Genomic DNA, 10,999 nt, shown 5'->3' on the forward strand with positions numbered 1-10,999 from the left:
TCCTCATGAGACCCCCCTTTGTGTAAGAAAGGGTGTTAAAGGTGAGAGTGTTGTTTTCTCTTGTGAGAGAAAAATGAGTCAAGAGTGTGAATCCTGGTGGTTTAGCACCTTGATGGGCTAAATGTTCCTTTTCATGTTATTTGATAAGAGGTGGCACCCTCCTATCAATCCCAGATGAGTGTCAGGGATGCAACATGCATTCAGTGTCAGTCTGTGGGGGAGAGTTGTGTTTGTCTCCCATTTGTTGCGGGAGTGTTGGTTCATGATGAGTTCCATGAGCTAGCCACAAATTCCGATGGCATCTTTAAAAGCTGGTCTATTCATGAGGGGAACTCATTTCGTCCCTGTTTACTATCCAAGTGATAGTTTGATGATGGGAAAGTGGACATGGGAGGCTCCCCATATCTTCCAGAGCACCCCAGTGTCCTTACCATAAATCTGGTGTCCGGTCACTGGCGTCCACCAGTGTCCGCTACATCTCCATGAAACATATGAGACGACACTCACGATATGCTCGCTGGTTCTTCACAGGTGCCTCCAGTTCATCACACTCGTTAGCCAGGGAGTTGACATTTCCCATGAGGATCGATGGTAGAAAAGGCTTATATCTCCATCTCCTAGCCTTTAGCTTAGCCCCGGCTCCAGTATGGCTTCTTCAGCTTAGTCAGTACTGGATGTTTAACTCCATATCTGATAAACTTTAAAGCCAGGAGTTCCTCCTTCGTATACATTATTCTCTCCATCGTCAGACAAAACAACGACGTAGAATAAAAAAAAAACGTCACTATACAAAGAATATACTTATATACTATACTTATATAATATACTTATAGCCTATATACAAATATATTGCAGAAAAAACTAAGAGCTAAGCGGACTTGCTGCCACTTGTTGCCAGCGCATCATTTGATTGATTGGGATGGTGATTGTTTTTTGACAGTTTTGAAGTACACTGACTCATTATCCAGTACTTAATCAAGACATGTAGTGGTGGTGGAAATGTCCTTTGGCATAACATCTTTCATTTGAATGTATCTTGTTTTCAGGGGCAGGATAAAGCACCTCGATGTTGTGACTCTGCTAAGGAGGATCCAACCTCCGCTGGGCTTCGGCAAGCTCTGCCCTCACAGGGTGGCGTGTAAGGTGGGTTTTCCACAACTCAGCGACACACTCACACCTATACAGAAAGAGACATGATTATGATCATCACAAAAATACAAATTTTACATTCCATAGGCTACCTCCTTGTTAATCTGTACTTTGAATTTTCTTTCAGCGTCTGGTGGCAATGAACATGCCCCTGAACAGTGATGGCACTGTCATGTTTAATGCCACTTTGTTTGCTCTGGTCCGAACTGCTCTCAAGATTAAGACTGAGGGTGAGTCTTCAAATGCATGCAGCTGTGCATTGCCACTCGGTGCAGCAAAAACAGAACAGTATGAAATACATTGAATTTTAAGTCCAGGCATAAAAGTCATTTAAGATGTGATCAATGATTTAGTTATTTGGTCAGTTATTCACCCATGATCCATAATGAGTCTAGAGATCATGAACAGAGGCAAGCAAGCAAACATGCCCTATACTGTAGTCTGCTACCACATAGGCAGAAAAAAATGTGGACCTTTACAGTGGTGAACTAAACTGACAAAAGAAATAAATTCATCAGTCAGGATAGAGGCATGAATAGAATGAAACCAAACATACCAAGACATCAAACACTGCTTCCATAAGTCTGCACTGAGAAAACATGTGCTTCTTCAGAATTATTGACCAAAGCTTGGCTGGGACGTCTCAGTGCGTTTTGAATGAATGTCACGTCATGCCGCTTTAACTTTTAATATAATAGTCCCTTATTCAGAGCTGGGTCAGAGTCTTGAAGTTGTTGTGGTCAGAGTTCTAGTATGCTTAGTATGCATAGCAATAAGTAATTTCTCCTCAGTGTCTGATGTTGCATCAGCATGATTTAGTGATATAAGACTGGGGTTGTTTTTTCCTGTTTTAATTATTTATCACCAGGAATTGTGCAATTCATCATAACTTTAAATGTCAAAATTTGGTTAATCTTGTGTCATTGTGTGCATGGGTGACAGAGAGCAATAGATTCCGCCACATGCCACTTAATGCAACGGCATACTGATCACTTACTGGTTGCTTTCAACCAAAATAATCTTAAAGTTCTACTTTTCACATTTTCTCTCATTTTCAAGGCAACCTGGAGCAAGCCAATGAGGAGCTTAGAGCTGTGATCAAGAAGATCTGGAAGAGGACCAGCATGAAGCTGCTGGACCAAGTTGTGCCCCCCGCAGGCGGTCAGTGGTCATTACATCATTATCATGCGCTGCTCAGTATCATCCACGATTCAGTGGCCTCACTGTGTCCCTCTCTGTCTGTGCGCTGCTCTCGGGCTCACTTGATTTGAATAAACGCTGCCTCTCATTTGCATTTTCCCAAGGATTAATAATAGTTACCTCACATGTCAACCAGGAAAAATGACACGCATACTATAAGGGACAACAAGCGCTAGAGTCCTAATATCATGACACATTCATTTACATCTGGTCTCTGTTAGTGCAGCATTTGCATTAAGAGAGAAGGAAGTCACACTGCAAACAAATCTACATTTGTGCTTATGTGTATTCATAGGAGGTAGAGTTTCAAACAACGGACATGCATTTGAATGCAATTTTACTATTCCTTTATTTTGAACAGAAAAAGCAGTCAATGATTTTTGCTTTGTTATTTTTTTCACACTTCAGGATGTAGTCTCATGGATTTGCTCTCCCACCATTTACTGTTCATCATCAAGGAATCACACCACTTTTTGATGGAAGAAAGGCTGATCTGTGATATTTCATTTAAAATATATTTTGGTGTGACAATAGAAAAAAATCTGTGTGTCTTTTGGTCGATGAAGCATTCACCTGGCTTTAAAAGGGGGCTTTATTGATTATTTTGTTCCACAGAGAGGTAGACGCTTTTGGAACCACCTTTCAAATCAAATCGAGTGGAAATGTTTAATACACAAAAGATAGATTCAGGAAGGTGTGTCACTTCAAGAAGATATGCAAATGTTAATCCATCAGAAACCTTCAGCATCTTGTTTTTTGCTTTTCTCAAACAGCAAGATCCACTTCCTGACCACAACCAACAAAATGAGATAGGCAGGGGAACAAGCTCGACTGCTACCATTTCCTTTCACTTCAGTTCAAAGAAACTCTTCTTATCGCTGTCAGGCAGACACAGTTTAACTGCTGGCTCTGTCATAATCCCACTGTTCTGTTTATCATTGATCTCGCTGTCTAAAGTTCTTCAGTTTCTCTTCCTCTAGCTACTGAATATACTGAATTTTACTCATTAAAAAACACTCAAAAACACTAAATATTTGAAAATAAGTGCTGATGTGTTTATATGTTGTTTATAAAGTGTTTTCTCTCTGCGCTGAGGCCTCATTCTTACAATCATCTAGAAACCCACTGGATTTTAGTTGGAAGAGCTTACTTTGCTATGAATTTTTTTTCCCACAAAGACATTAAACTAGGTGTAAGTGACTTTGTTGTGTGACTTTGGTTAAGTCAGGTTTGGAGTGCACTTCGTTTTTGAACCACTTTATTTGCATGCATCAGATATCAAAGTGAAAGCCAAGATATGCCATTCATATGTGCCATATTTGTAGATATTAAGTTATTCAGGGCTGCTCTTACAGTATTCCTGTGACTGTGTAGTGCAGTTGGAGAGAACACATTTTTGTCAACTTTTGTTGCTCACAATGATGAGTGGCTTTTAATTAACTTTAATCTTATTGTCCATATGCAGTCAAATGAGCTTTTTTTGGCTTTTCAGGTGTTCTTATTCGTTGGTTATTTAATTTCAAGAATGTCCTACATCAAAGGTTTGAAGTCATAGTGAACCAAAACAAATGTGACTCCTGTTCCAGCCACATCAGCTCAGCATGATGCATGTGTCTGCTGCTGAGCATACAGTAAAGCCAGAGTGTGGTTTCCCCTCAGTCAGGCAAAGCTTTCCAAACAGGACATTATTATTAGATGTCAACTTCCACATCCTCCTTTCTACAGCCATACAACTGTGGGGTGAGTCATTAGGGGTCGATGCTTTGAGATGATCATTTCTCTTTAGACAAAGAGGATTTTTATTAATAGATGACAGGCACATCTTAGTCTTTGAATGACATTATTTTAACTAATTCCCAAATAAGTGTGGATGTAGCTGCAGTCTACACAGAGATTCCTCTACCTGGGTCCATGTAGTTTTTCCAATGTCGTCCCACACTTCCACTATGCTTCAGCTATGCTGTGTTTTGAGAGCTTGTCAGATATAATTCAGCTGCATGTCTTTGTGTGCATTAGTTTGCTAATTTCTCTCTTTCTCTCTCTCTCTCTCTCTCTCTCTCTCTCCCTCTCTCTCTCTTGTAATCCTGTAAGTCCCTCTCTCTTCCACAGCTGTGCCTCCTTTCAGTAGAGTGTTCAGTCAGTTGCTGGCCTTCTTCTCTTCTCTTTCTGCCATCCTGAGGTCTCTGGAGCAGTTCTGTTTTAGTCTGGTGGCATGAAACTACTGATACCTCTCTTAAAAACTTCATCAGTCTCTGTCCAGAAAAAGAATAAGCAGAATTGTTTTGACGCGTCATTAAGTAAAATGAAATCTCAACATCTCATCAAGTGGCTCTGTTAAACACAGTCCTAAAATGTGACTGGCTCTAGGGAGTTTTAATATAATAAAATATGTCAAAATGAGACTGATCACTTGCTTCAAAACAAAAATCCTGAAAATTCAAATCCAAATAAATATGATTTACCAAACCAACAAAAAATCTAATTTTACAATGTTTAATATGTTCTCTGTCACAGGTTTTCTTTCTGAACAGAGACTTTCATAGTTTCTCTTCTCTTGCTGTGTTGGGTGATGTAGAGAGACGGGTTAAGTGCTTGAAGATGAATCATCATTCATTGATCCACATGAGAGAATTATGCCTCCGTGTTTAAGCAACCACCCCACTGTCATTTGTCACCTTTACTTGATTCCTCTCCAAGGAAAGCTAGCGACGAAAGAAAAAAAACACATTTCATATACCCCGCAATTCAGACTCCTGTTTTCTTGTTAAGTCTCCCTCCCCAGTGCTTCAGAAAACCACTTAATCTGAGTGAGTCAGACCCACGCTTGATCAGCCTCCCTGCATGGCAGATAGTGTGTGTAGTTGCAGCTTCCTCTCTGGCTAAATGTAGTTTCGGTCTTCTCTCTCGTAAAAGAGCTGCAGGTTTGACCCTTGCTGCTTCTCCAAACTCTTTTACTTTGCTGCCTCCTTGCATGTGCTTCCTGCTACAGATCATGCTGTTTTTCTGGGATGCATATACCTCCGTCTCTGATGGTAAATGTGGCCGTTTGTGGGAGGAATTGGTTAGATTTATTGGAATTGGAAGTATTCACTGCAGTCGTAAAATACAGTGAGATAAACATTTTTTGGTACATTAAAATATATGTGGTCAAGAGAGCACTTGCTTGCATGAGCAGCTGAGTGTGCATGAGTGTTTTTGTCTTTTTGTGTGCAAGAGGGATGTTTCATAACTGCATGTATTTTCATAGATGAAGCGAGATTAAAGTTGCAGACACAGATGTTATCTATTGTTGGTTTAAATGTGTTTGCCTTTGTGTGTGTATGTGTCTGTGTACAAGATTCTTGCTGATGTTTGACATTCAGCTCTGTCAATAGAGCAAGCGTACCCACTTTGCACGCATTAAGGTCTGATATTTAAACAGCGGCATTAATACCATACAGCTACACCTTTGTTTAATTCCTAAAGTGAAGATTAATAGGGAGTTTAACCACCCTCTGCGCTGTGTCAACACAGCAATAACTCAGGGCCTGACCCATGATCCAGTGACACACAAGTTCTACTTCCAGATAAGTCATTAAGATGACGGTTTCTCTCATGATCTCTTGAGAAATCAGCTTAGTTTACAGGGCAGTGGTGTGTGTGCTGCTCTGTTTTGTTTCCAGCTCTGTGCATGTATGATAATGCTGGTGCAGTGAGGATTTATGGCACTTTGTTAACTAACATGTCTCTGTATTCTTTTCACTTTGATTGTTATAGAAGTATTTTGTTTCAATGTTGAGATATTGTTGTCTTCAGTGGTGGTGCTTCATTATTGTGTGTGATATTTTACTGTTACACATTTTCACAATGATAAAACAAACATTTTGAAACCTTCCATGCTTTTCTCAAAACTGTAAACACAAAACCCAGTTGTCAAACTACATTGACCAAAGCTCTGACTCTTCTTGCAAAATAACCTCATAAGTTTTATCTGCGCTTGGAGCACAGATAAAACTGTTTTCAGATCAGACTCAAATCAATTAAAATAAAAACACTACTGATCATCCATTACACACTGCAGAGAAAAATGGAGAACAGTGTTCAGAGCATATAGCTCCAGAAATGTTTATTTTTTAAAATAGAGAAAAGGCATTTTATATTTTCTTAACTGGTGTGTACATACAAACCAAATTTCTTCTTTGAACCTGGTGATTATAATGCTACAGAGGGTTGGATTCTTTGTCCTGCTTCACTCACCGTTACAGGTTTTACGATTGCTTACACACTAAAATTAAAAATTATTCAGATTTTGAAAACTCGACAAAGAGCAAAATGTCAGCCCAGATTTGCACAACTATACACACATTCTCAGACTCACACTTTTTGTGAGTCTGAGATATACACTTCTGTACATTAGACACATCATTCAAAATGAAAGCCTTTGTGTGTTATTTGCTAAACACTGCCACTGAAACATCCCGCTCAGTTAGCAATCACCTGACCTCAGAATGCACATGTGAAGACACACACAATCAGGTCACATAGAAATCACAGCTTGATCACCATAGGTTTGCTCTTTGGTATGACCAACAATGGAGTACAATTTTGGAAAGAATTAGAGGAAGGTGGAGGTGTCTGAGTATGAGGAAGAAGAGCAAGAGGACACAGGACAGGGAGTGGCGAAAGGACGGGTCAGCAGAAATAGGACAATTCTTACAGATTAGATCAGTGACAGGATAGACAGCAACTGCAGTACTGTATAGGCCTACTGTATTTTACAGTACAGTATGTTCATGTCGTCTTCAGTTCACTATGGAGAATAAAGAGATTTTGTTTCCCCATTGCATTTGTGTTCATATTTACAGCATGCTACAACTGAGAAATATCAAAAACATACAGTATTAGTGTTTTTATAGATACCATATATCATTAGAAAAGTAGTAATGTGAAACATGTTTTAGATTTAGCATTCGTATGCAGTTGGTAGTGGAAAGATCTATATATTTGCTGTTTGTGTGTAAAGTTTGGAAGCTAAAGTATCATTTTTATAAGAGTTTATATCGTTATTGATGTAGTGCTTGCTTTTGCCAGAGATGTAACATGTTTTGTATTTTGTGTATATGGCATTATTTTGTGTGTGGAGCTCTGACAAACAGGGCCCTAGTTTCTGGAACTGTGTTTTTGCAATAGTGAAAAAGTATTTTACATAAACAAGAACATGGTCTTTTACAGTTGCTGTCACAGTTTTATGTAAAGCTGGACCAAAGTGCAGACCAAAACACAAATGCTGCTAGGTGAAATGAAAGGACTTTACTAACCAAAAACACAAGGAGCACAGGAGTAAGGGACGCAAGCCAGACAGAAGTTCCACAGGATAACACAGAGTACAACTGTATACAATAGGGTAAAACGAACAGGAAGCAGAAGCACGAGGAAACACAGGGGACATGAACAGACGAACTGACACAGACAAAGTGGAGCACAGAGACTAAATAGACACAAGGGAGGCAAGGGTGATCGAACACAGGTGAAACACATTAGGGCGGGAGGACAATCAAACTAGAGGGAAACGAGACAAAGACAGGAAATAAAAACATCAAGAGACACAAGGAAAATAACTACAAAATAAAATAGGAAATGACAATGACAAAGGTCCAGACAAAATCTCAAACATAAAATGTCCGTCATGGCAAACCATGACAGTTGTACAAATTTCATCTTAAATGACTGTTTTTGTTCTTGGTCTTGGTCCTGGTCTTGGTCTTGGTCTTCCTCATCCTTCTCCTCCTCCTCCTCCTCCTCCTCCTCTACTGCTCAGATTATTTTCATCCATTGTTTCTTTCAAACTTCAACCCTCAACAACCTGTGCACTCTGAACTGGTTTATACTGCTTTCATCACATCATTAACAAAAAGTGTGAACAGTTTTCAGTTGTGTGTAAGCTATGACATCTGTGCTGAAACTGTGTTTAACTTCTGCTACTTGTGCTTACCATTATGCATCATAGTGCATCACAATGCACAGTGTGTTTCAGTTAGTGAAAATGTGTGTGAAAAGAGTTTTGCAAAAAGTTGAAATGAGATCTGAAACATGTTTTTAACGAGGTGAAAATTGTTTATGGTTTTGAGTTGAGACCACTGAGGATTTGTTTCAGACAATTTTAGAATTTAGTGTTTTAGCAATTCAGAAAATCTGTAATGGACTTCAGTTTAGTGCAATTTGACTTTTTCTTCCACACATGGGTTTCTGTTGGCATAGGTGGTGTGATAGTAATGGGTGAGATCTCAGTTGAGAAATTTTCTTGTTTAAATGTGATGGATACATAAAGAATTGGTTGTTGGGGTATTTTGTTATTGTGGTATTCAGGTCCAGATTTGATTTTGATCTGGGAGGCTTTGTTGTGTCTGGTCTGTCCACTCAGATGACGAGGTAACAGTGGGGAAGTTCTATGCCACCTTCCTTATACAGGACTACTTCAGGAAGTTCAAGAGGCGCAAAGAACAAGGCCTTATGGGAAGGCACTCATGGGAGAGGCTGAACACCACCATGGCTTTACAAGTGAGTAAAGTACAGAGCATCAGTCCAATAGATTTACTCCACCTTCATCTTCATCTAAATAAGAGCCAATCCTGAGTTAATCCTCTGTGCTATTGAAACTCAGCCATTATATCAAGTCTGTGCATGAAAAATCTAAATAAAATTAGAAATATTGGTTTAATCATAGACTCCCATCTAGATTTTAATAACCACATCACACAAAGTCAACCTATTATCATCATAAAACTCAGTACAGTCATGGATCCTCTGACATTCAATGTCAGTTATTCTTTTCTCAGATCGCCCTAAAAAGGCCCTCAGGCATTTTCAGTTTATTAAGAGTTTTGTTGTTAGAGAACACTACTCTAACCTCAGGTCCCTGCACTCACTGCCAGTGGGTCATTGAATGAAATTGAAAAGGTTGGTTCACCCAAAAAAATTACAAACTAAGATATTCTGTCACCTACATCTACTGTTATGAAGCCCACAAACAGTTTATTTAATTTGTCCACCTTCTGAGATGTCAATTTCCATCTCTGCCAGTACAGTGAAGGTCAAAATAATTTCTTCTGTGGTGCTTGCAGCATTGAAAAATCAGATTACAAACATTACGGAGCAACACCTCTCTCAGCAAAACATCTTCCAGTTACTCTGGATGATCCGCATTGTAACTGCTTTCTAACCATGATGACAGCAGCCAGTGATCAGAGTCATTTGAGTTAAATGACTGATTAAAATTGTTCTTCTCGTCTTGCTTTTATCCTGTGAATCTGGCTAACTTTAAAGTCATGTTAGCAGTGTCCATGAATCACTCTGTAGTCACTGTTGGAGACATGTTCACACCAGTTTTCTCTTAACCAGATACAAATACAGAATAAAAGCCATCACAGGCTTTAAATCTATAACTCATCAGCACTCTCTTTGCAGGCCGGCCTGCGCACGCTGCATGACATCGGACCAGAGATCCGTCGAGCCATATCTTGTGACCTGCAGGAGGAGGGGCTAGTAGAGCTTAATGGAGAAGAAGAGGAGGAAATTTACAGGGTAAACATCCATAAAGATCAGTCATAGAAATACTCTGTTTTGTATTCTGATTCGTCTCTGATGTGGTTTTGTCACAAAAAACATTTACCTTGTTAAAATTAAAATGACATATCTACACTTTTAATCCAGAATATATAAAAGTGCACCGATTTCTAATTTTGATCAAGACATGTAGTTCTGTACACATTACACAAATTTCATTATATGTGTGAATCAAAAATGGTGAATCAAAGCAACAGGGAGAGACTTGTTTCTTAGCTAATCACAGCAACAATGTTAATTCACCAACATTGAAATATTTATGCCCAATACGTCTTACTCTGCTTTTGACTCAGCAGCAGAGAGGATACATAAAAAGGATAAATGCAGCTTTTTTATCTACATCATGAAATTGGATAAAGAGAGATAGAGGATATTTAAATCAATGTCAGGATATTCCTGTCTCTCTGCAGCGTAATGGTGGTTTGTTTGGCAACCATGTGAACCATGTTGGTGGCGATCAGCAAGGCTCCTCTCACCCGACCACCGTCACCCAACGCCCATTGCAAATCCTGCCCTTCTCCTGCAACTCCTCGACTGACCCCCCCCAAATTGGCAGGAGAGCCAGCAGCAATTACAGGGAAGGAGAGACAGAGATTGACTCTCCACCCATCCAGTATAATCATCATTATCATTCCCCTCATCCGTATAATTACCCTCACTGTAATTCCACTTGCCATCAATCGCCAATACCCTCCAATGCCAACCTCAACAATGCCAACGTGCCCTCGCTTCTCTCCATGACCACTGGGAGGCAGCAGAAGTGTCTGTTAAGGCGTGACCGTCCATCTTCCACTAAAAATGGATCATCAGCAATAACTCGCAGCAAAGGAGCACAGGACAAGCCTTGGAGGTCACACTCCACAAGGTCAGTGGAGAAAGAGTCTCCTGTTATTGCAGTTATTATGTATGTATATATGTATGTAAATAGCATGGGGCCAAGCAGTCACAGGGCCCTCTTGTTTCATAGATGGCAGTCATATAATCTCATATTTGATGCTTATATTTTTTACAGTTGATTCAAAAGTGACATCAAAATTACAATGAGTGA

General features: G+C 39.6%; 1 protein-coding gene across 13 annotated transcripts in view; it reads left to right on the plus strand.

Annotated features, from left to right (window-relative positions):
- Positions 1-10,999, plus strand: part of cacna1db (calcium channel, voltage-dependent, L type, alpha 1D subunit, b) — a 162,119-nt gene that overhangs the window by 138,494 nt on the left and 12,626 nt on the right. For all 13 annotated transcript variants that reach the window (XM_087179652.1, XM_087179642.1, XM_087179647.1 and 10 more), the window contains 6 exons: positions 1,047-1,143; positions 1,277-1,379; positions 2,209-2,310; positions 8,750-8,886; positions 9,793-9,909; positions 10,362-10,816. In XM_087179652.1, the coding sequence (XP_087035778.1) occupies positions 1,047-1,143; positions 1,277-1,379; positions 2,209-2,310; positions 8,750-8,886; positions 9,793-9,909; positions 10,362-10,816 (1,011 nt within the window). The remainder of the gene's footprint in view (positions 1-1,046; positions 1,144-1,276; positions 1,380-2,208; positions 2,311-8,749; positions 8,887-9,792; positions 9,910-10,361; positions 10,817-10,999) is intronic.

Source organism: Seriola lalandi, unplaced genomic scaffold (assembly GCF_002814215.2).
Source record: "Seriola lalandi dorsalis isolate HSWRI2012SDOR001 ecotype SW California unplaced genomic scaffold, Sedor1 jcf7180002054861, whole genome shotgun sequence".
NCBI classification, from domain to species: Eukaryota; Metazoa; Chordata; class Actinopteri; order Carangiformes; family Carangidae; genus Seriola; species Seriola lalandi.